We start from the raw sequence: 27546 nt of genomic DNA, 5'->3' as shown, positions 1-27546 counted from the left end.
CAGAATTGCTGACAACTTTCTATTAAAAACCTACTGAGCAAACTAAGGGTGAAAACTTGAGTCGAGTGCAAAGAATTTTCTATCTGCACTGTGGATTGTCAATTAATAATTGAAAATATTTTTTCTTTTAATATATTTCTTTCTTAATCTTTTCAAACACTACCAATTGTCATATTTATATTGCATTTATTTGCAAAATTCAAGATTTGCGTTTTCAACTTTTTTTAATAGAAGCTAGAACTTCTCGGAATTTTTCTTCAGTTCATGGCACGCTTTCTTGAGCAGGGCAAGGTCACGGGCAGTAGCTTCATACCACTCTTGAGACAAAACCTGCGTAACTCGGGCTCTGCCAAATCCAACCAGCTTAACACGGAGCTTCCCAGCCTCGTCCACTTTGCTCACAACCTTGGACGTGTTCATGTCGTAGATGGCAATCCCCCGCTTGTGAATCTCGCGCAAGCACTCCATCGCCTGTCTCAGAGTCTCCTCCTGGTCGCTGAAAATGGCCTTGGAAGGATTGGACCACTGCTCCAGCTCGCTGATGCCACCGTCGCTCATCATAACGAAGACGAACATCGCCCCCTTGAGGAACCCCCACGACAGAAGCTTGGGAACCGCAGACCCCTGTATGTGCCTGAGCTTCATGTAGCAATCCACCTCCAGGGCAAGCCTGGACAGAGCGAGATTGGTACCGGCCCTGAACTGACTCGTCAAGTCCCTGATCTTCACCACCACGTCCTGTCCAGCGTACTTTGCTCGAACGGCCACCACCGTGCGGTTAGTGTTCCCACAGCGATGCAGCGGCAGCGTCTCCACGTCGCTCAGATCCTCGAACTTGAATCCGTCGTCCGTGACTGCCTTGTCGACGATCTTGCGTGGATCGATGTTGCTCTGCTTGCACACGTGCCCCAGGATCTCCAGGACTGGAGAGTAGTCGAGCTTAGGCAGCAAGCTCCTCACTTCCGGCGTCAGCAGTGGCAGTCCATGCAAGCTCCTCGCCACCTCCATCGCGAAGCCGAACGCCATGAGCGGATTATCCACGCGCGGCGAGACCAGGAGCTCATCCGCGGCAGCTCGATAGCACGGCCACGACGAGCTGAGATTCGTGAGCACCCCGACGCGAGCTCCCGTTATCTCCATGTAGTTGACGAGCCGGTCTTGCACGAGCTCCAGCTTCTCGGGCAGGTTGAAGAAGTCGAGCAGGAAGAGCACCACCGGAGCGTCCAAGCCATGGCGAAACAGACATCCTTCCGGCCTCGCGATGGTGCCCGATTGGAGGGATCCAAAGCTTTCGCCTTCACCGCAGAAAACTTTTACCATGTAGAAGAGGTAGTTCCAGCCATAGATCCTAAAGAACGAGCCGGTGGGATCGGATTGATCGGGCAGCTGCTCAAACCACGAATCCATGACCGCTGGGATGTCCCAGCTCCTCACACTATAGCCGCCGCGATGCATCAACTCGCCAAGCGGTGCTAGCACCTCATTAACCAACCTCTTCTTGACAGCATCAGGGACTTCGGGATAGGGCATCTTCATGGTCTGCTTGAGAGTTGCCACCGGAAGCTGCTTATGGAAGGTAGTATGCGGATCCTCCATTCTCTCAAGAACCCTAAAAATGTATCCAAGGTGGCAATGTAAAAGGAATCTTACTTTCTCACTTATCATAAACCCTAAATTCTGCCCTAGCGCTGCGCGGCACAAATTCGTCCTCCTGGCACTCACGATTCATCGCCTACAGTGATTCCTCCTTTCGATCGCGATGGGCATCATCGAGAAAATCAAAGAGATCGAGGCCGAGATGGCCAGGACGCAGAAGAACAAGGCCACAGGTACCGCATTCTAGTGAAATTTCTCTTATGTTTGAATTTCTCCAGAGTATCACTTGGGGCAGCTCAAGGCCAAGCTTGCGAAGCTGAGGACTCAGCTCCTGGAGCCTCCAAAGGGATCCAGCGCTGGCGGCGATGGATTTGAAGTCACGAAATTTGGCCATGGTCGCGTTGCTCTCATTGGCTTTCCAAGGTGAAAAAATCTCTTTTTTCTTTCCTTGAGTCGAGTTTTCTTCTTTCTCCTTGCAGTGTTGGAAAATCGACGCTGCTAACAATGCTTACTGGGACACACTCCGAAGCAGCATCTTACGAGTTCACGACACTGACGTGCATTCCTGGAATCATTTTGTACAACGATGCAAAGATCCAACTTTTGGATCTTCCGGGGATTATCGAAGGTGCTTCTGAAGGGAAAGGCCGTGGGCGTCAGGTGATCTTCGTTTTTTAGAGAAAAGTTCCACAGCTGCTAACGTCCATACTTGCAGGTTATCGCTGTTGCTAAGTCCTCTGATCTGGTTTTGATGGTCTTGGACGCTTCAAAGGTAAACTGCCATGTCTGATTCAAGTTTCTTTACTCTGAAAATGCTTCACAGAGTGAAGGGCATAGACAAATTCTCACGAGGGAGCTAGAGGCTGTTGGTCTGCGTTTAAACAAAAGACCTCCTTTGGTAAGTTTGCAGTACCGTGCAGTCTCTTGTGTTCATTGTGTTTTTCATGTGGTAGATTTATTTCAAAAGGAAAAAAACCGGAGGAATTGCTTTCAACACAACTGTGCCTTTATCTCATATTGACGAGAAGCTCTGCTACCAGATACTCCACGAGTATAAGATTCATAACGCTGAGGTATGTTTGTGGCTTTCAAACCGATAACATCTTCCATTTTCTCTTCCTCATCAGGTTTTGTTCCGGGAGGACGCGACGGTGGATGACTTCATCGACGTTATAGAGGGAAACAGGAAATATATCAAATGCGTCTATGTCTACAACAAAATCGACGTTGTTGGCATTGACGATGTGGATCGATTGTCCAGAAAGCCAAACTCCATCGTCATCAGCTGCAACTTGAAGGTGAGAGAAGTGAAAGTTTTAGTTTTTTCTTTCCCTGGACGAGCTTAACTTCCACTCCTACAGCTAAACCTGGATCGACTACTCGCAAAAATGTGGGAGGCCATGGGTCTTGTAAGAGTTTATACGAAGCCTCAAGGTCAGCAACCAGATTTCTCGGAGCCCGTTGTGTTGTCAACGGTAAGTCCATGAGTTATTCGCCGACGTTTCAGCGATCTTATGGGCCTGCAGGATCGAGGCGGTTGCTGTGTGGAAGATTTTTGCAACCATATCCATCGCAGCTTACTCAAAGACGTGAAGTATGTGCTCGTGTGGGGGACAAGCGCCAAGCATTATCCACAGCGCTGTGGAGTGACGCATGTCCTCCAAGACGAAGACGTTGTCCAGATAGTGAAGAAAAAGGTGAGCTTTGCTCTCTTTATGTCTTTCGAGTTGGCTAAGCTCCCGGTTTTTAAGCAGGAGACCGAGGAAGATGGAGCCAGGGGGAGATTTAAATCGCATTCCAATGCACCGGCGAGAATTTCCGACAGAGAAAAGAAAGCACCATTGAAAAACTAGCCTTTCTATGCATTAGCCAGAGGTAGCTAGTCTTTTTCACACTATCGGATTTCGCTGACCAGACTCACTCCCAGGTCCCTGCAAAGAGGTTTTTTGACGCTCTTCTCCACCAGAAAGATGACATGCTTCATGAAATGAGTCTTCACGAAGCACTGGAAGCAGTGGTCGGTCTTGATGGAGTGACAATTCTGGCACTGGGAAGGCCGCACAGTCTCGTACAAGCACAAAACTCCAACTTGGTTCCTCGCTGGCCACATGATAAAGTCCCACTCATCACCAACAGCGTAAACTTTCCTCTCCTTGGCAGCTCCCAGATCCAGCGATCTTCTCTCGAGAACTCTGGCCATGGGAGGCGCGCTGAAGCTCACGACTGGAATGACGTTGCCGCTGGCGGAGAAGTGAGCCGAGACGAGAATCGCGAGAGCGGCTCCCAGGCTGTGTCCCGTGAGAAGAACTGGTGCTCCAGGATTGGCATCCAAGACTTTGCGGGTGTAGCTCACTGCCTGGGAGAAGTAGTCGAGAGTTTCGCTGGAGAAGTCGTCGCAACTGGTGTCGAGGAGGCTGTCATTGAAGAGAACTTTATCAGCGCACAGATCTGCTCGGCTCGAGAGGTCCGTTCCTCGGAAGGCAACGATGAGAGCTCCACCACTGCTGTTCTTCTTCTGGTAGACGAGAGCGTGAGCACCGAAGCTTGGAGCGAGCGGCTCCACAGTGGGAGCTGGGATCCATCCAGCGAGGGGCTTGAGCATTGGATACCTGTAAGTGTTGGCTGCTACCTGGACGATGGGAGACACGAATTCCTTGAACTTGGAAGCGTCCAGATCCTCGAGGCTGCTAACTTGGTCCCATTCGCCGCCACCAGCATCGACTGAAACGAAGAACAGGACGCACAAAACTAGCGTTAAACTCATGCCGCAAAAGAGAGAAGAAAAAATAAAGACAGAAAAGCTTCAAAAAGAGAGAAACTTCAAACACGAAGACGCACAAAACTAGCGTTTAAAGAGAGAGAAGAAAAAATAAAGATCAAAGCTTAATCGACTCCACTGGGGATCGAACCCAGAATCTCTGGTTCCGTAGACCAGCGCCTTATCCATTGGGCCATGGAGTCGCACGATGTTAGCAAACGCGTCGAGAATCTATGCTTGGACAAAGCATTCGCGCTTTGATGCAAAAGGACACTTAAGTTGCCACCGGAGATACATTTTTTAGCGCCTCCAAAACGCTCTCAACCCAGCTGCGAAAGCAAATTTCTGAGAACTCCTGAAGAAAAGAAAGGAAGAGAGAGAGAGAGAGAGAGAGAGAGAGAAAGAAGAAAAAAAAAACAGAAAAAAGGGGCCAACTTACCCGTCAATTCCAGGATTGTGAGCGTAGAAAATTTTTTCCATGCCGGCTTTCCTTGCAGCAGCGGCAGACGTGCCTCCAATACAAGCCGCCGCTCCATTCCAGTCGTGTGTTTTCGCAACGAGCTCCATCCACGCCCTGTTTGACAAACACTTTTTTTTGAGCTTTGGAGTTTTCTAGTTTGGCTTACTTGACAGCGGTGGGAGAAGCAAAGGCTACGACGGAGGCCCGTAGTGCCATTTGGACATCACTCTCTGGAAGGACTTTCACAGATTCCTGGCATAGACAAGTGATAAGAAATAGAAACGAGAAGACAAATAAAATGCAAGCTTACAGTGGAGTACGTGTTGAGCCGGCACACCTTGAAACCGCGGTGAGATAGTCCATTTGCTGGAAGACAAAGATACAGTGACGAATAAAGATCGAGAAAGATTTTCTCGTTTTACCAAGATCGTCACTGGCTTTTAGTGATGCTGGATAGAGAACTTCCAAGGACTGGCCGCCGTCCGGCTTTGGGAGCTCCTCCGCGAGAACTTTAGCGGTTGCTGGAGGATTGGAAAAGAGTCAAGATTCTGGAAGAGCTTCTTAGATGTCATTAACATTCTCTGCTTCGCTTCTAGAATACCTTGGGAGGAGACGAATCCAACTTCAAAGTTTGGCTGACTGACTGTGTCACGGAACGCTTGCTTGGTGCCGTCACCAACAACCGCCACTTTGACTTTGGGACAGCCTGCGTTCCTGTTTGGCCACAAAACAAATACGTGAATAAAAAAACTCAAATCGAAAAAAAAAGAGAGGAACAAGAACAAGAACAAGAAGAGCTTTCGCTGATGATTTACTTCCATTCATTTGCAAAGACAGCAGCAGCCTCTGGTGATGTCACCACAATCCATTGGAAAGATCGTTCTAAGTTGTCATACAATTTTGTTTCGTTAAAAGGAAAACTCGGAGAGATATCTCACCTTGCAATGTCAGTGCCAATCGATGTAAATCAGGACCGGGAGTGTGTTCTATCAAAGGGAGCTCCAAACATTCTATTTGGTGATTACGCTGATAAAGAAAAAAAAAAGAAATCAAAGAGAACGTTTGGTGTGATGCGTCAAACAAACCACACCCAATAAATCTCCTCCTCTCGCTCCAAATTCTCTCATAAGCACAGAAACAAAGAAGAACTCACCAGTGCTTTGATAAGCTTGTCATTCTTGCCGCGCTCCCGGGTGACAACCACGGAATTCCGCCGCTGGCAGCAAATCGTGACCCGGGACGAAAATGCCGGCGTGGAGCACAACACTACCGCTGTCTGAGCTGCAAAATTTGATACTCTCAGCCCGATTCCCAGGAGATCAAGGTAGATCTCACCTCCGAACGCGAGCGCCATAGCCACCAGATCACGAAACCCTAAAGAGAAAGCCCATACGTTACGGAAAAAAAAGAAAAGAATGCAAACTGGGCTCCAAGTCAGTAAAGGTGGTAGAGTTGTTCTCCCTTGGAGCAGTCTTTGGCATAGTTGATCTCTCATGGTGAAGACTGCGTTGGAGGTGTTGATCATCTCCACTGCCATGGTGCCAATTTCAGTGACATTTTTTGATCCAGTTGAAGTCTAGTTGAAGAACATTTGGTCGCCCATGTACATCACTTCACTGCTGTGATGATACGAGCATTCATTCTGCCATCTCTCTGACTGTAAGAGGTGCGATTCTACCCAGGGCTAATACTGCTCCACTGTTGCGGTTTGTGCATTTGGTGGGAGCCCTTAAGCTGCAGCATCAGCCCAGGGTGGAAGTGCACCTCTCACAGTCACAGAGATAGCAGAATGAATGCTCAGATCGTCACAACAATGAAGTGATGTACTCGAGATGTTGCAAAAAGAGAGGCAATGCTGAGTCAGATCCAGCGCTGGAAAGTTGCTAGAGTACTGTGATCGAAGCTCTTGGAAGCTCCTGGTGCGAGATCCACTTGTAAGTGTCCGCGACATGAACACGTCCGAAGTTGTGAGCAAAGTCGACGGGGTTGGGAAGCTCCGTGTCTGTCAGTGGATCCATGGAGACGGCCAAACCGCCAGCTTTTCTTGCGGCATTGACTGGAACCTGCCCAGCAGAAAAAGAGAGGGCGCCACTTTGACGCATTCAATCGACACGCTGCGTTAGCTGGAACGTTAAAACGTTGCTGCTCCATTCCTTTAACTCTCCCCTGTAGAACCGCCGGGATTGCTACTCTTCGCTTGCTCGATTGAATCTCTAGCGCGTTGAATTTGTCCCTGCGACTTTCACTTTGGTGTGAGATTGCGACTGCTTCAATTCAATCCCCTCTTTCAAACGCGAGAATCTTTGTTTTTATTTAAGGGATCGCGCTATAAAGTTTAGTTATCGCTAGAAGAATTGAATGACTCGCGCGCTCAATCGCAAGCCTACAAGTCTACAAGAAATTTCTCTGTGCTTTGGAGTGGATTGGAATCAACCGGATCAGCTCTTTGCTTCTCGAATCCATCGAGAAAGAATAGTTTTTCCAATTTCGCTGCTAGATAAGAGAAATCCCCCTTTTCTCTATCGAGGGACCAGGAAATGGATCAAGGCGACGACCACAGTGATGGCAAGAGCTCCACCGGGAGGTCCCCCAGCAGCTGGAGATCAGTGCTAGCATCGCTCAAGAAGCATCTCCAATTCCTCTCGCCCATCCGCTGCCTGGCCATGACTCGCGATTCCTACGTCCGAGGGATGAATAGCTTCGCGGCTAGCAGCGGCGGCATGATGATCCAGGGGCCTCACATTGGCGCGCTCTCCAGGAACGCCAGCCGATCGGCGAGCGAGGACGAGGACGATCTCTACCAGTTGATCCGGGCGGCGAGCATGAGAAAGAGTCGCAGTAGCGGTCTTCACGGATCTGGGGAGAATTTGGGGCCGGCGACGCTGCCGAGGAGCGCCAGCGTCCAAGAACAGGGGATTAAATTCGCGCACCGCGGCAAGATCGTCCCCCGGAGCGTGAGCCACAGTGCGATGAGCAGATTTCCACGAACAGTGCTGGAATCCACTCAAGAAGAATAGGATCATCATGGATCGCGAAAGAATCTCTCGAGTGCTCCAGGAAATCGTTGTTTCCTCAATTTAAATTGTAATTCACTTATTTCCACGGAAAAAGATCCGGTTCCAGGATCTTGGGCTGCGTTCTTTTCAGCTTTTCCTTTGCCGATCAAGCAATCGGGAAGAAGTCCAGAGAAGCTGGCAAAGGATTTTGATGAGCTCAAGCTGATGGTAACGCAAGATCCAAAGCTCCGCAAAAATCGCACACGACAGCTAGAGCTAGAGAACTCTTCTAGATTCTCTCTTATCACATACTTTCGGTCAAGTCAAACTGTTCTGGTCAACGGTATCATTGACTGACCCATTCTTGCAAAAATGACAAGAAGCCCTAATCTTTGAGCGATGGAGGCGGCAGCCGCGATCGATGAGGAGCACGAGGTGTATGGTGCCGAGATCCCTGACGAGGTCGAGGAGGAAGCGCACGAAAAGGCCGAAGGGCCCGCCAGAGACGATGGATCTGCCAAGGTTTTTCTCTTCTTAAATTCCTCTTCTCGATCTGCGAGCTTTCTTGGAGTTTAAGGAGCTCGAGGACATGAAGAAGAGGCTGAAAGAAATGGAGGACGAAGCAGCGGCTCTGCGAGACATGCAAGCCAAGGTCGAGAAAGAAATGGGTGCTGGCCAAGGTAAGAATCAATCTCTTCTCATTAGAAAAAATCATACCATACAGAGATCTTGACAGGAGTTCCTTCTCTCTCTCTCTCTCTCTCTCTCTCTCTCTATTTTTCTTGTTTTGCAGATGCTAATGCGGCCTCTCAAGCAGGAAAAGAGGAAGCTGATGCTCGCTCCGTCTACGTTGGCAATGTAAGTCTCTCGCCCTTCACGTTGAGTTTCTTTCGATCTTTACTTATCTTCCTGTTTCCTTTGGAAAAAAAAGAGAGAAAAAATATATCAGCTTTGCTTGTTACTCAGGTGGATTACTCGTGCACTCCCGAAGAAGTCCAGCAGCATTTCCAATCTTGTGGAACTGTGAACCGGGTGACGATTCTCACAGACAAGTTTGGACAACCGAAGGGGTACTTTGCAAACTTTTGTGATAATCTTGAGTTGAGGCCTTGTGTTTTCCTGTCAGATACGCGTATGTTGAGTTTCTCGAAGGAGAAGCCGTCCAAAATGCGATTTTGCTGAATGAATCGGAGCTCCATGGACGTCCATTAAAGGTATATAAGGTTTCCTCCAAAGTTGAATTTGGATTCTGTAAATTTTTGTATCAGGTGTCTGCGAAGAGAACCAATGTTCCCGGGATGAAACAATACCGGGGGAGGAGATTTGATCCATCCTACGCTTACATGACACGGAGAGCGTACATGCCACCTTATGCCTACGCTCCTTACGGATTCGGGTAAAGAATCGAGAGCAAAGCTCCTTTCCGGAATTTGTCTCTGGCTCACGCGTGGGTGTACATTCTTCTGCCAGGAAAATTCCGAGGTTCCGAAGGGCAATGCGATACAGGCCTTACTTCTGACTGTTGCCCGGAATATATGCTCGATTGGATCGTATCTATTGGGATTCAAGCAAAAGAGCCCAAAAAAGAATGGAAAAGAGCAAGATACTCGCCTTTTCTCGAAGGAGAGAGATCATCACGAATCGGGAGAAGAAGCGCAAGAAGATTGTGCAGAAAGATTGTGCAGAGCTTCGCTTTTCTGTCTGCGTTTTGAGAGCCATAGTGCGTCATTCTTTTTCAGTGCCTGGAACTAGAATCCTTGCTAAGGCAGTTTAATTTATTAATAATCAACCTTTCTGTCTGTGATGTAGTGGCTAAAGCTATAGTGTGTTACTTCATTTTTAAGTTGGAGTTCACTGAAAGAACGAATGCAAAGCTTTTCTTTAAGAAATATAAGATTCGACACCCGTGGTTGACGTTGTTACACAAAGAGACAATGTTTTTTTGTTGTTTGGGACTTGTTCTCCACTTATAGATATTTTTATCACTTGATAAGTGCTAGCAGGATCCCCCTTTTCTCTTTGCAACACAGGATATATTATACCAAAGGCAAAAAGAGAGAGATTTAGCCGATCATCGTGTTATCTGGGAGATTTTGGCCAAATTTTCTTAAAGAAAAGAGAGAAAGATTTGAGAGGAGCTCCACTACACCAATTGCGGCCCTCTGAAACTCAATCATTCCGCATTGTGCTCTGTGACCACCAGCATTTCATTTCATAGCATTTCCGGAGTTTGAGATTTGCAGCTCCCCACAAGATTACAAAGCCCACCCACACACACAGACACAGACACACACATAGCTTTCGAAAAAACTCAAGTGCCCTCGATACGATCGTGAGATCTGGCAAGTCTTGCCAGCAAAACTGTGGGAGGTCGTAAACAAGGCATCAACCGAAATGATCCTGGCATGAACCTTGGGAACTTCCGCACGAACTCATGACCTCAAACTTATCACGGTGCATGCGCCCTGTATCAATGATACCCATATATACAATTAAGTACGCATACGCAAAACAGAAAAGTTTAGGTAAAGGCTGGACAAAAGTAAAGCGGAGGTCAACCAGCTTTTGTGCCAATTGATCGATCGCGGATACATACACTGCATGGAAGTCGATTCCAACACGCTGCTTTTTTGGGTGGCGCAGCACTAATGTGCTCGAGCACGAGCGAGGAGGACATTTAGGACAGACAAAGAACTTACGTGACAAAAAAGAAAGCGAGAAAAAGCTCTTTCGTGCTTCCTTGGAGACAACCAAAAGGAAAGGAAAAAGAAAGTTAGGGCTCATCCACAGGGACCGCCACAAACCCTAGAGAATAGAGAATATGCCCCCTCATCTTCCAATAGAGAAATTCGCTTCCATTATCAACCCCAAAGAATGTCAACTATGGGGGCAAGTAAATAAGAGAGGAGATCGATCATATCATAGTGTTTGATTATTTTTTTGTATGCCCCACGCTTAACTGTCTGGCTCCTCCACGTCATGCTCCCATGACCTCGCGTGCTAGCAATCACCATAATGCGGCGCATGCTCCCATTCGCCCTTCCACGTGGCCGACGTCCCGGTGTTCCTGGCGGCCAGGATGGTGCCACGTGGACACCGCGCGGATGCTGGCCACGTGGATTGGGCTCTAGCACGCGCGATCGCTTATTCCCGATATATAGCCCTCTTTTTTGCGCTTTGAAACCAGGGTTTCACAGCGATAACGTGTTTTTTTATTTTGTCTCGAGCGAGCGAGCGATCGATCGATCGATCGGCGTCGAGTGAGCTCTTCTTTTTCTTGCGGATCATCTGCTCGGAGCTCGCGCACCGCAAAATCTTGTGTTGGCATCGCACTGTCGCCGTGTGCGAGCTTTTTCTTCGCTCGATTCTTCGCCTTCTCCACTCGCGGCGCGGGGCGGCGACGTGGGATCTTTGCCAAGGTTTTGTCATTGGAAATGTGAAGCGAGGATCGATCTCTCACGGGCAAATGCCTTTTGGCCGCATTTTGGTTCTTGACAGGAAAGGCGATATGGGGGAAGTTCACGTCAATGGCACAGCCAAGCTGAATTCCAAAGCGAATTCCAACGGGATCGCGGCGCTGGGCAGCAACAATCACCGTGGCCTCTGGTTCGAGGAGGAAATCGAGGATGATCTGCGCTGGGTGTTTAGCGTCTCTAGGCAAGTCGAGAAGAAAATCCGTTCCTCCTTTGTTTTCGGTCGTTGTTTATAACTCCACGCTACTTTCCAGGGTCCTCCACACCGGCATTAGCGAGTTCCAGGACATCGCCTTGGTCGAAAGTGGTCCCTTCGGCAAGGTTTATAGTTTTTCTTTGATCAAGGATCATAGAACTTAAGTTCTATGATCTTAAGAACTTCCATGTAAGAGCTAAGTGAATCATGGACCATTCTTGCAGGTGTTGATCCTCGATGGAAAGCTCCAAAGTGCCGAGGCCGACGAGTTCGTCTACCATGAGTGCCTCGTCCACCCTGCATTGCTCTATCACCCCAAGTAACTCATCTCACAGATACCTCTCGCTCTTTCTCTTTTTTTCTCTTGCTATCTCGGCTAAGTTTCGATCTCTCTTGGTGCTCCAGCCCCAGGAATGTCTTCATAATGGGGGGTGGCGAGGGGTCCACTGCTCGCGAGGCACTCAGGCACAAGAGTGTCAAGAAAGTTGTCATGTGTGACATAGATAAGGTACGTATTTTGCTCACTTTACAAAAGCTCTCGTTCCGTTCTTTTTGGTTTTCTAAGCGGAACCCTTTGTTTTTCGCCGCACAGGAAGTTGTGGAGTTTTGCAGAGCACATCTCACCATGAACCACGAAGCATTTCACAGCAGCAGGCTGGATCTTGTCATTAACGATGCAAGGTTCAGTGCCAGAAGAAAGTTGTCGCTGGAACATAAATCCTGATAAGTTTATGTTCTTGCAGAGCCGAGCTGGAAGAAAGGCAGGACAAGTTTGACATTATCATTGGCGATCTTGCCGACCCGGTTGAAGGTGGCCCCTGTTACAAGCTCTACACTCAGTCCTTCTACGAGCGGGTTGTAAAACCCAGGCTTAATGCCGGTGGCATTCTGGTCACCCAGGTGAGCTTTGGATTTTTTTCGCGATGAAAATCGTCACTTTCAAATGCAGGGAGGCCCTGCTGGTATTCTAACGCATTCGGAAGTCTACTCGTCCATTTTCAACACTCTGCGCCAAGTTTTCAAGTGTAAGCTTTTCTTTTGTTCTATTCGTATGTAATCTTTCCAGGAGCGTTTTGACTTAAAAGAGTTCGCGTGTGACAGACGTCGTCCCTTACGCAGCTCATATCCCATCCTATTCCGATTCATGGGGCTGGATCATGGTAGGGCCATTTCGATCCGAAGTTCTCAGATCTGATTCGCTTTTCCTTTCGTTTGTCAAAGGCCTCGGATCATCCCTTCGCCCAAGTCAGCGTTCAAGAGACGGACTTGAGGATCAAACAAAGGTTTGATAGCGAGCTCCGGTTCTTGGACGGGGAGACACTGAGCGCAACTCTGGCTCTCAACAAGCACGTCCGGCAAACGTGAGTGCTTTCACTTTGTTGTTTTTTTTGTTTTAGCTTCTCGATTTCTCATTGTTTTGTGCAGCTTGGCCGGAGAGACGCATGTCTACACTGAAGAGAGCGCACGATTCGTGCACGGGCATGGAGCAGCGCAGAGCGCGCAATCCTGATTTAATATCCGGGATTTTGTATCGGCTCATATGTACATTATAAGTCGAATGAATGGACTTTTATAACTTGCAAGATATTGACCATGGTAGACTATAAGAATCTTTTGACCATTGGACCGAATATACCAGCTAAAACCCTCGAGGTTTTTAGGCATATTTAAACGCCTGGCTATGGCGGCGTTAGACAGTAGTTGCGTGTTTGGTGCGTGCTAGGCTAGGGTTCTTCATTCGTTCTTTGGGAGGAGGGAGCCTAGGGCGTGCTTCTTGCGTCTGGCGGCCGCATTCTTGCCGCGCTCTTCTTGGATTCTCGGCTTGGATTTTTGGAGCGCATCAAAGTGGCGGGCGGCGGCGGCGGCGGTATGGCTGCGAAAGAGGATCATCAGCACCTTGTTCACGATCAGCTGCCAGATATCGACTACTGCCCCAACGATAGCCCCGGCATCGGTAATCTTTGCTTGGGGATTCCTTTTTCTCTTGTTTCTTCCAGGGATTAACGAGCTTGTTCTTCTTGCTTCTGTCTTGTTGCATCGCAGCCGAGGCCGTTCTCTTGGGATTCCAGCATTTTGTCACTATGATCGGGACAACCGTGCTCATTCCCAGCTTGTTTGTATACGAAATGGGGGGAAACACGGTAATCGAACAGTGCTTTCCTTTGTTTTTTCTCTTTTTTATGATTCTTCCACTCATGCTCGCTTCTCTCGCAGGAGCAGCTCATTCGAGTGATTCAAACGCTCCTCTTTGTGAATGGAGTTATGACTCTCGTGCAAAGCTTCTTTGGCACGAGGCTGCCAATTGTTATGAATGCGTCCTTCTCGTATGTGATACCAATATGGAGGATTGTGAACTCGCCGAGGTATCGCTCCATATTTGAGGATTACGAGGTGAGACCACCGCCTAAGAGTTTCTTTGTTTCTATCCTATCTCTCACTTTGCTTCTGTGTGTTCACAGAGGTTCTACCATACACTCCGAGCTATTCAAGGGGCTTTGATCTGCGCATCGATCATACAGATCATCCTTGGCTTCAGTGGTCTTTGGGCAGTTTTGTTGCAGTAAGTGTGATTAACTTCTGGCCTCTCGACTCCAGGGTTATGACTTGTGTGAGATCTTGCTTGACAGCTACCTTTCACCTCTTTCTGTTGCGCCAGTTATTGCTCTAGTCGGCCTCGGACTGTTCGAGTATGGGTTTCCTGGGGTCAGCAACATTGTTTCCCATAATAATCGCTAGAATAACCTGTTTGTCAGGTTGCGAGCTGTATCGAGATTGGACTTCCCGAAGTTATTCTCCTTATAATTATTTCCCAGGTTGCTTTCTAAGCTTGTTTTGGCTTCTGATGATCACTGTTCTTTTTTATGTAGTTCCTGGGGAGGCTAAGCGCTAAGAAAAAACTGCCTTTCTTTGAGCGCTTTCCAGTGCTTATAAGCGCGGCCATTATATGGGCTTATGCTCATCTACTGACCGTCAGTGGTGCATATAAACACGCGACAGAGCTTGGAAAAGATCACTGTCGAACAGACCGAGCTCACTTCGTGAAAACTGCCCCCTGGTATGATTTGAAGTTTCTGATGTTGGAGTTAAATCAAGCCTGACTTCAGGGTGCGACTTCCATTTCCTCTTGAATGGGGTGCTCCAACATTTAATGCCGGTGATGCATTCGCTTTTCTTGCATCGGCTTTTGTTTCACAAGTTGAGGTACGCTCAAAAGTGTAGATTGTAAACCTGCAACTAACGTGCTCATGGACAAACAGTCCACAGCGACAATATACGGTGTGTCAAGGCTGTCGAATGCAACTCCGCCACCGCCTTTCATCGTGGGCCGAAGTATCGGTTGGCAGGTTTGTAAAATGTTTTCCTTCATATCTTGATTATCGCGTTCTGGTTTGCAGGGTATCGGTGTTCTCTTGAATGGTCTTTTTGGAACCATCACGGGGTCCGCTGTTTCCGTGTAAGTAGAAAGCTAGAAATTTGTGAAAACGTTTTTCAACACATCTGTTGTCCTCTTCCAGGGAAAATGCTGGGCTTGTTGGTCTTACCAGAGTTGGCAGTAGGCTTACTGTTCAAATTGCAGCACTGTTTATGATAGTTTTGTCTATCTTTGGTACCTTCAGACAACCTCGCGATCTGTTACACTCATTTGTTTTTTCATGCAGGAAAATTTGGAGCTATTGTTGCTTCAATTCCCCAGCCGATCGTCGCTGCTATAAATTCTGTTCTTTACGCTGTCCTTGGTAAGCCTTACAAGTATTTCTCACAACCTTGTTTTACTTTCCTTCCTCAGCTGCCGTTGGTCTTTCATATCTTCAATTCACGAATCTAAATATCATCCGCAACTTATTCATTCTGGGCTTCACGCTTTTTATGGGGTTCTCAATTCCACAGTACTTCTACGAATTCACTATCTCCAGTGGCCACGGCCCTGTACATACTGGAGCAGGCTGGGTAAGGTTTTCATTTCTGGCTGTGTCAGAAAGCGACACTTCGCTAACTTGTCCACCGTGCAGTTCAATGATATCCTCAACACAATATTTTCATCGAATGCCATGGTGGGGTTCATCCTTGTAGTCATCCTCGACAACGCGCTCAAGACTCATAAGAAGAACAGGGGATACGGCTGGTGGAAAAAGTATCACAAGTGGAAGACGAGTGCCACCAACGAGGAGTTTTACAAGCTGCCCTTCAATCTGAACAAGTACTTCCCGCCGCCACAGGTCTAAGCAAAGGCTCAACTCAGACGCCAGCCGGAGAGACAGAAAACACAAGAACCGCATGACACTCAGACACACATACGTCTCTTTTGCGAGAAAAGCTGCCGCCTGCGATCACTTCAGTGTTCCTGGTTTCTTTCCATCCATGTACATCGAGACCTGTGCCGCTGCACCGCTGCCCCGCTGCTGGGCGACGACGAGTAGGAGGGAGGAGGAGGTAGGCATGAACTTTACATCAGCAGTCTTGCTACACAGCTAGTGTTCCGCTGCTACTAAAGCTCTTTTGTTTTGTTAACTACATTGGAGAGAAGCTGTGAACGCAGATCTGTCACTGTAGTAGCGGTTCGATAATGCTGCTGCTCTTGCAGGCAGCTGTTCCCAGATTTTGTTCCTCCTTTGGTGTTGCTGCTGGTGCTGGTGTTATCAAGGTCCACTCTCCTCTCTCTAGGTACTTATTTGCATTCCAGCATTTAGAGGATATGAGCTTTTTGCAGCAGTGGCAACTTGCTGTGTGAGCTCAGCTCACCAGCCATGTAGGTGGTAACCCTCCCCAAAGTGTGTCAGCCACCACTGCTTGCCTGCAGTCTAGGTGGATGTTGACCATAGCCAGATGCCAAACATGATGCCAGTCCTTGCTTTGTGTTGGAGCATTATGTGTTACAGCATGATTGTGTTGGTAATGTGTATGGAGGAGAGGCACAGGTTTTGGACAACTGGAGAAAAAAAAAACATTCCTTGGGTTGAGAGGGAGGCTGTATGTTTGAAGTGTCACATGGCTAGCTAACATGATCATAAAGAAAGAATCTGTGCATTTTTCTGTGGTTTGTGGCTCAAATGATGCCAGCCAGGCCCCATGTGAGCAGGGGCAGGACACCCATTTAGGCCAACAAGAAAATAAAAAAGAGATCATCACAGAGTCACATGTTTGTTTTCTTGGAGGTTTTCCTTCTCTCTCTCTCTCTCTCTGTTTTTTTTTTTCTTCTGTTTTTGTCATTGCCAGAGGCAACCCCTGGTGCCCATTGATTGATTGATTGATTTTGACGGGCCGATTGTTTTTTGGTTGATCATGGTATTCCATGGGCTACTAGGTTCAGAGAGAACTCTGCTGGACCAAGGTTTCAAGCAATGTACACTGGCTGGATCTGATCACCTAGCTATCACCTTTTGATTTTACAAGTTGGTGATGCTCTGTTACTCTGGTGTGTTTGTGTGTCTGAAAAGATGAAGGTGGTGTCTCAGCTGCCTCCCATTTCTGAAATGCTGTAGAGAGATGGCCTCCATTGCCCAGGCCTGCTGTTGAGAGGTTTGAGATCCGTGGCGGCTGCAGGTGCAGCTTGCTGCGGCTGCTGATGAAGAGAAGAAAAGTTTCTGTGAAGCTCCTTTCTAGAAAAAGATTACAAGTGGTACCTGAAGTAGTACATTGCTGAACTTGAAAGTCCGGGTTGATTCAGGGGTGACTTTGGACGCGGCAATGCTTTGCTTGATCGCATCCTTGGGGATCTTTATGTTTCCTTTGCCTTCAGTGAGATCTCCAATCACTTCTGCAAACCGATTTATAAGATCACTTGTCCCACAAACACTCTGCCTATGGTGTCATCAGAGGAGAAAACACACGAGTGTAGTTACCTTCATACGTGACAAGACGATAGCATTTCCCAATGCTCAGCATCGCTGCCGGCGGAAGCAACTTGAGCTTGGGCTTGAAAGATTGCGAGCCGGAACTGGGCGATGCCTTTGGCCACACGAACATTCCAACGTAATGACCCGGATTTTGCAGCATCAGCTGCCTCGCAGTCACACTCCAGTAGATTTTCTCGATTCGTCCTCCTGGGTACTCCACCACTGCAGCCACTGCATCCGATGCATGGCAATTCCCCATCGCCAAAACCACACCAAGAAGGAAAACAGTGGCACCGAAAGAAACGCTTTCAAGCTCTCGATCGATCTCGCCTCGAATTGCGAGAGAAACGCTCACACGCTAGCTTTTCCACACGACCTTGACGAATTCTGTGAGTTCTATCCCAATGTAAAAGGAAGAAGCTTGGGACCAAGTTGCGGAAGATCTCTTTCGCGCTACTGTTTCGTCCACTCAAGATTGTCGAGCGTCGCGAAACTAAACGATGAAACGAACTAAAGGCCCACAGATCGACAAGACAGGAAGAGAATGAGAGAGATGGAGAGACAAAGCACAGAGAGCGCAGTGCAGCCTTACAGGAGAAGAGCTCGCTTTGAGAGAAAGAAAGAAAAGAAAGACAAAAACAAAAGAAAGCAACCAAATGCTAGCCCTATGATCGATTGATGCGTGCTGTGTCGTTTTATTCCTTTGCTATTTGCCCCACTGCTCCATCTCCATCTGTTCTTCGTCGTTACAGACACACACCACCACCAAAAAACGCTCCCCTTTAAATCCCCACTTCACATCCTCTGATCGTCTGGCTGGCTTGTAACTCCGGATCCATCTTTGCTTGCTCGCTCGATTGCCTGTGTGTGAGGAAATCTCGCGGATATCAAGAACAAGAACCACAAAAGGATGAATTTTTGTTGGATCGACCGATTCGATTCTTGGGCGTAATTTGGATTGCTGGGTCGATTCGTTGGGCTGAGCGTTGATCGCTCGCACTCAATCATGCTACCGCCGACAGGCTCTGCGAGAGAATGGGTAAATGCCCGCTGCTGGGCATCTCAGGATTGGAGCGATCGAGAGAAAGAAAATGGTTTCGTGGGTCCCTTGTACCGCAACAACCCTACTACTTTCATTCATTTCGATCCACCAGCGAAGTCGCCAGTCGCCATAGCCAATGCTTCCCTCACCCCCTGCTCTTTCATTTAATGCCCAGGTGGGCGAAGAAGAAAGGTGAATATACCAGTGCACATTCCACCGCGGGGAACTATGCCAGGAATATGCCTCGTCCTGCTCGATGCGAGGGAAATTGGAGGCGGGCGTCTTGGAAGCGATCAATCGCCTGGACAATGCCGCGGCGCCCAGCTCCTCCGATCGCTACGCCTCGCTCCTCCGGCAATGTGGCAAGGCGCGGGCGCTCGCGCTGGGCCGGCGCGTCCACGCAGACATGGCGCGATGGGGCGTTGGGCAGGGCCCTTTTCTCTCGAATTTCCTCATCCAGATGTATGGAAGCTGCGGCAGCATCGAGGAGGCGTGCGCAGTGTTCGAGAGAATGCCGCACAAGGAGCCACACACCTGGAACTTCATGATCCAGGCATATGCCCAGAACGGGCATCCACAGCAGTCGTGGAAAACTTTCCATGCAATGCAAGGGCGAGGGATTGTGTCGTGGAATCTGCTTATCGCCGCGCTTATCAAGAACAATCTTGTTCACGAAGCAAGACAGACGCTTGATCGTATGCCTGTGCGGGACACTGTCTCTTGGAACGCGATTATCACCGCAAATGCCCAAAGCGGGCAAATACTTGAAGCGCGCAGGGTCTTCGACGAGACGAGGGACAGGAGCGTCGTAACTTGGAACGTGATGATTCATGCATACGCGCAAGATGGCGATTTGGATCGCGCTAGAGAGATGTTTGAATGGATGCCGGAGAAGGACGCAGCGTCATGGAATGGGCTGATCGAGGGGTACGCGCGGAGTGGCAATCTGGAGGAGGCAAGAAAAGTGTTCGACGAAATGCCGGAGAAATCGACATTGTCATGGAACACCATCATCGCGGCATACGCACAGCGGCAAGGCTACTTGGAGCAAGCCAAGGATCTCTTCGATCGAGCTCCAAATCCGGACGCTTTCACCTGGAACACGATGCTCTCGGCGTATGCCGCAAATGGCTACCTTTATGAGGCTTGTAAAATATTCGAGGGGAATCTCACGGGAGATCCGGTGTCGTGGAACGCTATGGTTGCAGCAAATGCGGAGAATGGGCATCTGGAGGAAGCATGGAGACTCTTCGTTCAGATGCCGAAACGGGACGAGGTGTCGTGGAACACCGTCGTGTCCGCCTACGGCCAGGACGAGAACATAAGTCACGCAAGAAAAATCTTCAAAAAGATGCCACAGTGGAACACTGTTTCATTCAATGGCTTCCTCCAAGGCCTGAGCCAGCAGTGTACCAAAGCAGGCGTCACAGCGATGGACGAAACGAAGGAAGTCTTCGCTGCAATGCCCCGCCGGGACGTGATCTCCTGGACGGTGTTCATGTCCGCCTTCTTCCACTCCCGTGATCCCACCCAAGCCGCCAAGATCTTCGACAAAATGCCGCTAAGAAGCTCCATAACCTTCACCGCTATGATCACCGGATATGCCCAACTCGGGCATCTGCTGCAAGCTCGCAAAACCTTCGATCAAATGCCTCTCAAGAATACCCACGCCGCCAACGCGATGCTCCAGGCCTACGCACTAAACGGCCGCATCGCCGACGCCACCGCAGTCTTCGCCACCATCCGTGATCGCGATACCTTCTCCTGGAACCTCCTCATCACCGCAAATGCCCAGGCCGGGGACGTCGCCCACGCTGAGAAGCTCTTCCACTCCATGCCCCGCCCGGACGTGGTGTCGAGGAACACCATGATCATGGCCTACTCGCAGCAGCCATCGCTTCTGGATCGAGCTCGCAGCCTCTTCGACTCCACCGCGAGCAAAAACGTCGTAACTTGGAACTGCATGCTCGCTGGGTACGTCGAGCACGACCGAGATGGCGACGCTCTTCGCCTGTTCGCGGCGATGGAGCAGCAGCAGAGCTATGGCTGCCGCCCCAACCGCGTCACCTTCGTCATCGCCCTCGACGCCTGCGCTCGTCTCGCGGCTCTTACGCAAGGCCAGAGGATCCACTCCACGCTCGCCGCCATAGACAGCGAGCTTGCATCCGACGTAGTGCTCAACACCGCTCTCATCAATCTCTACGCAAAGTGTGGCCGACTGGAGCAATCAAAATCGGTTTTTGATGCCATGGCGAGGCACGACACCGTCTCCTGGACTGCCATGCTCGCGGCGTACGCGCAAAACGGGCACCCCGGGGTGGCGGACGAGCTCTTCCTGGTGATGTGCCTCGAAGGAGTCGGGCTCGACGACGTGACGCTCGTCAGCTTGCTCGTCGCTTGCAGCCATGGCGGAACGCTGCGTCGGGGCCGGGAGAGCTTCCTCCTCGCGAGAGGCGAGTTTGGAATCGTCCCGACAATGGAGCACTTCCTCTGCATGGTGGATCTTCTCGGGAGGGCCGGGCAGACGCAGCAGGCCGAGGAGCTCATCCAGACCATGCCTTTCGACACGGACGCCATCGCCATGCCGTGGATGTCGCTGCTGGCGGCTTGCAAAAGTCACCGGGACGAGGAGCGAGGAGCTCGAGCGGCGGAGAGGCTCTTCGTGCTGGATCCTCACGGCGCAGCTCCGTATCTCCTCCTCTCGAGCATCTACGCGGCGAGCGGGAAGAAGGACAAGGTGGCCGAGCTGAGGAAGATGATGGAGCTGCGAGGAGTGAAGAAGGAGCCCGGCTACAGTTCCATCGAGATTGATGGAGCTCTCCACGTCTTTGTGGCTGGGGACAAGACGCATCCTCTCCAGGATCACATCCACGCCGAGCTCCAGATGATCGAGAGCAAGCTCGGGATCCATGGCGTCCAGGAGGAGATGGTGGCTCACCACAGCGAGAAGCTGGCGATGGCGTTTGGACTGATCGCCACACCTCCCGGAACTCCGCTGCTGGTGACCAAGAACCTCAGAGTTTGCGTCGAGTGTCACACCACGATCAAGCTCGTCTCCAGGATGGTTGGGAGGAGGATTGTTGTGCGGGACAGCGCGAGGTTTCATCACTGCGAGGATGGCGTTTGCTCCTGTGGTGACTACTGGTGATCGAGTTCTCTTTTGTTTATCGGAGCATGGAAAAGAAACGTCGATTTAGAGACTGACAAGGAAAGATGGATCGAAGGTACCTCTTCCACTTATGTGTTCTTGATGGCTTTGCCTGGAGATTTGGAAGAAACTCCAAGGCCCGAGAACTTGACTGGACCGGGACCTTGCACAGCTTTCAAGCCTCCCACGGCTGCTGATGCGATCTGGAGAGAGAAACGTAAAAGAAAGAAGTTTTTTCAGTCGATCGACGCTGTTTTTGATCTTACCTTCTTCTCGAGATTGTAGACGCCTTGCCACCCACGCATTTGGAATGGGATCACCAGCTTCTGGAAGTGGTAAAACCATGAGCCATGAACAGGAAAGAAGCAAAAAACTCCGTTAAGTACTCACTTGGGGTTCTTCACAGAGCCAGCAGCACTCACTCAGCGCCTCCATGCGTATCTGTACAGTCGAAAGAGAAAAACTAAGCTTCAATCGAGAAAAAGCTACTCTCTTACACTTTGAGGAAGTTCTTCGCGGCTGACGAGCTCCTCGAGCTTCACACAATCCACCACATTGACGCAACCTGGACAGTTCTTGTCAAGAAGTTCTAACAAACCTTTTCGTTTCTCACCGAGCAACACCGACGTTGGATAAAACTCGGGAAATTTGATGTCTTTGATCCCTTGTGCAGCGTAAACCTCAGTGTAGAAGCGCTCCAGCTCTCGAATTGTCTCTGGCTCGGGCACCTTTGCAGCTGCGTGTATCCACAAACGGCCTAGGAAATTCAAGAGAGAGTTTGGCAGAAATTCAAGAGCAATTGGCGCTCACCGCGCACCGAGGAGCTCCAGGATCGGCCTTCGATCCTCTTGATCCCATGGACGAGCAGCGACGCCCAAGGCTGATGCATTGTCAGGCACACCTCCTTCTTGTCCGCCATTTGTCGCCCAAAATCTAGGTCTAAAGAAGAATCCTCTGAGCATATTCTTTTAGCATCTCTTGGTATATTCGTTTCAAGAAATTTTCTTATGAGCCCTAGTTGCGGCTAGGGTTCTTGGGGTTTTGGGGAAAGCATTTCTTCGTTGAGTTGTGGCCGGCATGGATCTCATTGCCGGGCACAAATTCTAGAATGCGAGAATGGCTCCATGGCCTTGTGATCACTGCCGATTCGATTGCGCCAATCTTCAGTGCCCCACGAGGCCGATAATCGATTCACAGCTCCAAAGGATTCTAATCGGCGAGATTTCTCTCTTGTCACGAGCGCTGCGCTGGTATGTGTACTCGCTTTGCTCTTGGAAATTTCTGCCGAGAGGAACTTGGGCCAGGCTAAGTTGGGGTCTCGTCTCTGTGGCGTGTGCCTTTATTTGCTTTGGCAAATTCTCTTTCTTTTTGTAGTTCTTACGCATACTAGTCAGGCTGCTGCCAAGGAAAAAAAAATTTCTATGATGGTTCTCAGCCGTTACACGTATGGAAGATTGATCTGGTGAGTTCTCGCTGTGGAGCTCTGTGGTTTTCACTCGGCTTTTCATGCGAGGTCTCTTTCAGAGGATTTAATCGTAGCTCCTTGTGACTTGTTACGTTCATCGAGCTCCATTCGAATCCAACAGCAGCGAGTGATACTTTTCGATCGGCCTGTGATGACATCTTAATACTTGCTACTCTTGATTGCTTAGATGATGACGCTTTGTTCACCAAGATCTCTGAGGCCTTGTTTTGTGATTCTTGTCCATTTCTCTCCAGGTTTTTTTCGCAGCTCGAAGTGCAGATGATGATTCAATCGTCTAGATAGGGACAGCTGAAAATCTCTTTCGTGCTGATCACTTAAAAATGGGAATCTCTCTGATGCACTGTTGCTACTGTCTAGCTATTGCCTGGTATATGTTGCCCAATTAGCAAATATTGTTTTAATTGTCAATAGCTTTTTTAAAAAGTAATTTTTTTTATGAATATAGTGTTTTATTCATACTTTAATGAGTAGTACTTTCTATATAATATCTTTTACAAGAATATTTACATAGTACTTTTTTTTTCACTTTTGAATATATTAATGATTTAAATATATGGTTTATATTTTATATATATCAATTAGCCCAAAAACCTTAGTGTATATACAAGAGTGAGTGGTCTAGATTGAAATCAATCCAACAACTACTAAATTCCTATTTAATCTATCTAACAGCTACTAAACTCCCACAACACTAATATTAATATATAGCATTTTAATTGTATATTTAGACTTCATATCATCCTGAATGATGGAAACAATCAATGTTTTTTTGTGCATGGCTGGGATTTAGAGGAACATCAAGAAGAGGAATCAATGGATTTATATGATTCAAGTTGTTCCTGATCCCTTTGTACGAAGCATTTCAACTGCTACATATGCACAATTTTTGGAGGATTAACTTGTTAGACGTCATGCCAAACTTTATAAACTTGTGGTCTAATTTACCATAACACCTTATATAGTCCCTTCCATTGAGTAAGGAACCACATACCGTAAGATTAAGAAAACTGACTAACACTAAGTTATCCATTTTGTACTCTATATATGGACGATGATGGGAGTTGTAGTGCCATTATTGTCCCACTTGTATGTGGCCTGGGTGTTTAGCAAATGTTACTCAAACAAGTGGAAGAATGTTTGTCAAATACTAATCCCAAGATTTAGCATCAACAACTCATAGCAATCGCGAAGGTAAACTCAACTCCATTGATAATATTGGATCATGACCATATAAGAGTTTATATAATGAAACATCAATAGAACTTTACACCCCTATGACATATGTATACCGAAAAGACAGCAAATAACCATCCCAATCTGAATGTTAAAAGTTTACATACTTCACGATCATCCCTTTGAAAGTCCGAATGAGCCATTCCACCAAACCATCTGAGTATAAATGATAAGCATTCATGAAAGTGTGGTGTATCCCTAATCAAGACGTCAAAACATGAATTTCCTTAACCATAAATGTGGGACTATCATCCGAAAGAATTCGCTTCAAACATAAATGTTGGGACACTATACAATTGAAGAGGAAGTATCTAATAACAATTGTAGATGGACTAGCAAAAGTATCAATTTCCACTTAGCGAGTCAAATGAGCAAAAACAATAATGACATATTCATTGCTAATAATCGACCATGGAAAATGCCCCATCAGATAAAATGCCACTAACTCAAATGGATGGGAAATTGCAATTGACTCTAATCGTCCATAAGGGGAGTATTACGAACTTAGGACCAAACATAATTATTCATATACTAGATAATATCACATTACATCTCCGGCTAATAGAAAGACCTACACAGCTTCTTAGTCACATAACGATGTCCTATATACCTCTCTAAAATAAGAAAATTATGGTAGGCATAGAGAAAGTGTGGAATAAAGATTGAAAGCACCACTAGCCATAAATGATCATTAACATTTGTCCCCACAAAATAAAAAATATTGTCCTTAAGGCAATATTGTGTAAAAAACCAACTCCCCAAGGTGTCGTAGGCTAAAAAATCCCCAAAGGCATGACCAAAATTATAAAAAGTTCATCAGATGGGATTAAGTTTAAAATTGAGTCCAAGACCAACTCTAAGACCGAGTTCGAGACAGAGTCCAGGATCAAGTCCGAGGTTGACTCCGAGACCAAGTTCAAGACTAAGTTCGTGACTGAGTCTGAGATCTAAGATTGGGTCTGAGACCAAGTCCGAGATCGAGTCCGAGACAGAGTCCAAGATCGGGTTTGAGATCGAGTCCGAGACTAAATCTGAGGTCAAGTCCAAGATTGAGTCTGAGGTTGAGTTCGAGACCGAGCATGAATATCTGAATCCTAATATAGGTTGAGGGGTGAAAGCCCAAAGTGTGTGTCGCCTAGGGGGGGGGGGGCTTGCAAGGGGTTCCAAAAGTATAGTAGGGATAATGAGGTCCAGGAACTAGTCTTGAAAGAACTCTTTACTGGTGCTTCTAAACTGATTTGAGGTTGAAACTAGGGCTAAGGGGCCTTGGGTGCGAGTGAGCATGGACTTAGGTGGTGCTGGAGGGGCCACCCAAGGAAGTGCTCAAAAGTAGCTCCCACTCTCGAAAGGGAAATCGACTGCAGTGCTCCCAACTCATGTAGAATGGTGCCCCATTTGAGTACTTTGTGGCTCATTAATCCTTGCCTCTTCCTAGGGGCTTAAGCCTTCCCTTCAAGATAGTAGTGTAGGAGTAAAAGTACCCATACCAGGCCGTTAGGCCATGGTGTTTTCCCCCGGTGTCCCGAAGCAAGTGTTGCACTCAAGGCTTGGGATTTAGAGGGTCCCATGATCAAGTTTTATTGTACCCAGGGATGTTAAGAACCTAGAGGCTTGGTGTGCTTGGTTGCTTGTGCGTACGAGGAGTGTAACCAAACTTTATATCTAGTCTAACCTAGGGAGGGGGATTGGGAGAGATTTAGGAATCCGTGGATAGATGGCTAACACTCCATTGTGTAGTGAATTGCTAAAACCAAATAGGATCAAGTCGGAGCTAGTATAATAGGCAAGAACTTTGGTGAGGGAACCTAAATAAGGCCAAGGCAGTGTTAGTTGGATAAACGAGGTAAACTGGCAAATTGGAAATGAAAAATTTATGGCTTACAATTTGGTATCTGAGCGTTTTCCTTAGTTCTAACAAAGGATAGAGGTGGATTGCTGGGAGATGGTAAAGGTAGGGTGTAAAAGAACCAAAGTGGAGATGGAATCTCCTCCAAAGCTGGAGCCTCCGATTGAACAAAAAGCTATGGATAAGGAATCCTTACATGAGGAGGACTCCAATGAGGAAACTTCCAAATAGGAGTTCGGTGATGAGGTTTGGTCGTTCAAGGCTTGATTAGATGTTCTAGAAAGACAATTGGCACAGACCAATAAACTCTCGTACGCAAATTAAAAAGTCATGAAAAGAGGAAGAAAAAGCAAAAGACTACAAATGCTAGTAGTGTAAAATGCATGGACCCTTCAGCGAAGACTGAGGCAGAACCAAACAAAGTCAAATAAACCAAAGTGGAACACCCTTTTCCAACATCTCCTTGATATTTATATATAAAATCTTGATCTCTTTTGGTGACTAACAATAATTAGAAACCTTGATTGGACAAGCATCCCCAGTTGGAATAGAATGATGTGTTGCAATTTTAGCCCTGGACAACAAGTTAAATTCAAAGAGATTGGCGTACTCTTTCATGAATTTGTAAACCACTGCAACATGAAAACTATCAAAGGGATTTAAAAAAGAAATAGAAGAACAAGATGGAAACTTAGAAGGAAGTAATGGGGAGATAAAAGTGATGGAAGAAAATATAGAAACAAATAAATAAAGAAAAACAAAAGTGAGAGAAATGGAAGAAATATAAAGAAGTATGAAATAAGGGGAAGAAACCTCAAAATCACACTTGGTATGATTGCACTACAACCAATCTATACCAAGGATGAGATTAAAAATTTGACTCGACATCACCCACAATAATTACAGCTCAAGCTCAAGATCACCTACATGCAGAATTAGGTTTACCTCATCTGTGTATATAACCATTGCTATAAAGAATGAAAATTGGGATTCAAATATAGATGGTAACATGTGGTAACAAGTCGAGCAATAAAAGATAAACTTGAAGCTGTATCAACTAAAATGAAGAAATTAATAGGGGACTTCTTATAAAAATGACTTTGGAAAGTAAACACTAGATGAATTGGTGCCGAATGAACTTCTTGATGATACTCCCAAAAGAAAAATAGAAGGGTCATTAACTTATTCACAAAAGAACCCTTTATTACTTGCATGACTCTTTGTTTCCAAGAAACATTTCATTATCTAGACCTTCTACTATAACTACACCAATAGAATGTTGTTGACGTCGAGGTTTCTACCCAAGAAATAGAGGTTGCCAATCTGGAAAATACCAACAATACTAATACTACTACCCATACCTAGGTAAAACTAAGGAAAGTATTACATAAAAATTTCTTATTAATATATGTTAGATACAAACTATAAATTCAAAATCATAAAATTAATAAACTATGCTAAAAGATTTTTAAGTGTGT

General features: G+C 47.4%; 8 protein-coding genes, 1 long non-coding RNA gene and 3 other non-coding genes across 17 annotated transcripts; 8 read left to right on the top strand and 4 right to left on the bottom strand.

Moving 5' to 3' along the window:
• Window positions 1-1677: 1677 nt before the first annotated feature.
• Window positions 1678-4039, top strand: LOC9633013 (developmentally-regulated G-protein 2). 2 transcript variants are annotated; one of them, XM_024672287.1, is made up of 10 exons: window positions 1678-1829; window positions 1892-2019; window positions 2076-2256; window positions 2312-2368; window positions 2420-2494; window positions 2550-2669; window positions 2724-2894; window positions 2958-3071; window positions 3123-3293; window positions 3351-4039. In XM_024672287.1, the coding sequence occupies exons 3-10, from the start codon at window positions 2101-2103 to the stop codon at window positions 3447-3449; spliced, it is 963 nt and encodes a 320-aa protein (XP_024528055.1). In that variant the 5' UTR covers window positions 1678-1829; window positions 1892-2019; window positions 2076-2100; the 3' UTR covers window positions 3450-4039. The 2 variants fall into 2 exon arrangements, with proteins under 2 accessions (XP_024528055.1, XP_024528048.1); XM_024672280.1 differs by having other exon boundaries at window positions 1703-1829; window positions 1875-2019.
• Window positions 3431-6188, bottom strand: LOC9633012 (uroporphyrinogen-III synthase, chloroplastic). Its single transcript, XM_024672292.1, has 10 exons — window positions 6150-6188; window positions 5968-6095; window positions 5753-5840; window positions 5630-5696; window positions 5416-5528; window positions 5237-5335; window positions 5125-5180; window positions 4981-5066; window positions 4794-4928; window positions 3431-4683 (listed from the first exon to the last, which is right to left on the bottom strand). Exons 1-10 carry the CDS (start codon window positions 6166-6168, stop codon window positions 4629-4631), a joined length of 846 nt encoding a protein of 281 aa, XP_024528060.1. The 5' UTR covers window positions 6169-6188; the 3' UTR covers window positions 3431-4628.
• TRNAR-ACG lies at window positions 4485-4557 on the bottom strand. Its single transcript has one exon. It is a non-coding gene; the product is annotated as a tRNA-Arg (tRNA).
• Window positions 6189-8209: 2021 nt separating the features above from the next.
• On the top strand, window positions 8210-9609 carry LOC9633011 (polyadenylate-binding protein 2). The gene is made up of 7 exons (XM_024682975.1): window positions 8210-8332; window positions 8388-8490; window positions 8604-8668; window positions 8777-8880; window positions 8937-9024; window positions 9079-9206; window positions 9281-9609. Exons 1-7 carry the CDS (start codon window positions 8210-8212, stop codon window positions 9327-9329), a joined length of 660 nt encoding a protein of 219 aa, XP_024538743.1. The 3' UTR covers window positions 9330-9609.
• Window positions 9610-11022: 1413 nt separating this feature from the next.
• On the top strand, window positions 11023-13066 carry LOC9643106 (thermospermine synthase ACAULIS5). The gene is made up of 11 exons (XM_024668890.1): window positions 11023-11229; window positions 11309-11467; window positions 11538-11604; window positions 11704-11798; window positions 11885-11987; window positions 12072-12160; window positions 12223-12379; window positions 12429-12504; window positions 12581-12639; window positions 12701-12840; window positions 12905-13066. Exons 2-11 carry the CDS (start codon window positions 11319-11321, stop codon window positions 12987-12989), a joined length of 1020 nt encoding a protein of 339 aa, XP_024524658.1. The 5' UTR covers window positions 11023-11229; window positions 11309-11318; the 3' UTR covers window positions 12990-13066.
• A 72-nt stretch (window positions 13067-13138) lies between these two features.
• On the top strand, window positions 13139-16084 carry LOC9633010 (nucleobase-ascorbate transporter 1). Its single transcript, XM_024668884.1, has 14 exons — window positions 13139-13433; window positions 13523-13620; window positions 13694-13870; window positions 13939-14039; window positions 14107-14182; window positions 14233-14292; window positions 14347-14534; window positions 14584-14680; window positions 14737-14823; window positions 14875-14933; window positions 14995-15086; window positions 15139-15216; window positions 15267-15427; window positions 15490-16084. Exons 1-14 carry the CDS (start codon window positions 13349-13351, stop codon window positions 15700-15702), a joined length of 1572 nt encoding a protein of 523 aa, XP_024524652.1. The 5' UTR covers window positions 13139-13348; the 3' UTR covers window positions 15703-16084.
• A 401-nt stretch (window positions 16085-16485) lies between these two features.
• On the bottom strand, window positions 16486-18527 carry LOC9643105. Of its 3 annotated transcripts, none has more exons than XM_024668926.1 (3): window positions 17320-18527; window positions 17101-17234; window positions 16486-17036 (listed from the first exon to the last, which is right to left on the bottom strand). In XM_024668926.1, exons 1-3 carry the CDS (start codon window positions 17570-17572, stop codon window positions 16929-16931), a joined length of 495 nt encoding a protein of 164 aa, XP_024524694.1. In that variant the 5' UTR covers window positions 17573-18527; the 3' UTR covers window positions 16486-16928. The 3 variants fall into 3 exon arrangements, with proteins under 3 accessions (XP_024524694.1, XP_024524687.1, XP_002960649.1); XM_024668919.1 differs by having other exon boundaries at window positions 16486-17039; window positions 17101-17231; window positions 17320-18520; XM_002960603.2 differs by having other exon boundaries at window positions 16486-17039; window positions 17320-18519.
• A 55-nt stretch (window positions 18528-18582) lies between these two features.
• Window positions 18583-21523, top strand: LOC112344349 (pentatricopeptide repeat-containing protein At4g02750-like). Its single transcript, XM_024668875.1, has one exon. It carries the CDS (start codon window positions 18612-18614, stop codon window positions 21501-21503), a length of 2892 nt encoding a protein of 963 aa, XP_024524643.1. The 5' UTR covers window positions 18583-18611; the 3' UTR covers window positions 21504-21523.
• LOC9633008 (activating signal cointegrator 1) lies at window positions 20575-22422 on the bottom strand. 3 transcript variants are annotated; one of them, XM_024668895.1, is made up of 7 exons: window positions 22314-22422; window positions 22117-22260; window positions 22001-22068; window positions 21894-21944; window positions 21770-21829; window positions 21584-21706; window positions 20575-21512 (listed from the first exon to the last, which is right to left on the bottom strand). In XM_024668895.1, the coding sequence occupies exons 1-6, from the start codon at window positions 22420-22422 to the stop codon at window positions 21593-21595; spliced, it is 546 nt and encodes a 181-aa protein (XP_024524663.1). In that variant the 3' UTR covers window positions 20575-21512; window positions 21584-21592. The 3 variants fall into 3 exon arrangements, with proteins under 3 accessions (XP_024524663.1, XP_024524669.1, XP_024524676.1); XM_024668901.1 differs by lacking the exon at window positions 20575-21512 and having other exon boundaries at window positions 21562-21706; window positions 22117-22239; window positions 22314-22419; XM_024668908.1 differs by lacking the exon at window positions 20575-21512 and having other exon boundaries at window positions 21562-21706; window positions 22001-22039; window positions 22321-22419.
• A 108-nt stretch (window positions 22423-22530) lies between these two features.
• Window positions 22531-23453, top strand: LOC112346897. Its single transcript, XR_002992599.1, has 2 exons — window positions 22531-22753; window positions 22898-23453. It is a non-coding gene; the product is annotated as an uncharacterized LOC112346897 (long non-coding RNA).
• Window positions 23112-23190, top strand: LOC112347340. Its single transcript, XR_002992740.1, has one exon. It is a non-coding gene; the product is annotated as a small nucleolar RNA SNORD24 (small nucleolar RNA).
• On the top strand, window positions 23241-23331 carry LOC112347343. The gene has a single exon (XR_002992741.1). It is a non-coding gene; the product is annotated as a small nucleolar RNA R44/J54/Z268 family (small nucleolar RNA).
• Window positions 23454-27546: the final 4093 nt, after the last annotated feature.

The sequence above is a fragment of the Selaginella moellendorffii genome, unplaced genomic scaffold, assembly GCF_000143415.4.
Source record: "Selaginella moellendorffii unplaced genomic scaffold, v1.0 SELMOscaffold_0, whole genome shotgun sequence".
Classification (NCBI taxonomy): domain Eukaryota; kingdom Viridiplantae; phylum Streptophyta; class Lycopodiopsida; order Selaginellales; family Selaginellaceae; genus Selaginella; species Selaginella moellendorffii.
This window is presented reverse-complemented; position numbering and strand designations above follow the sequence as displayed.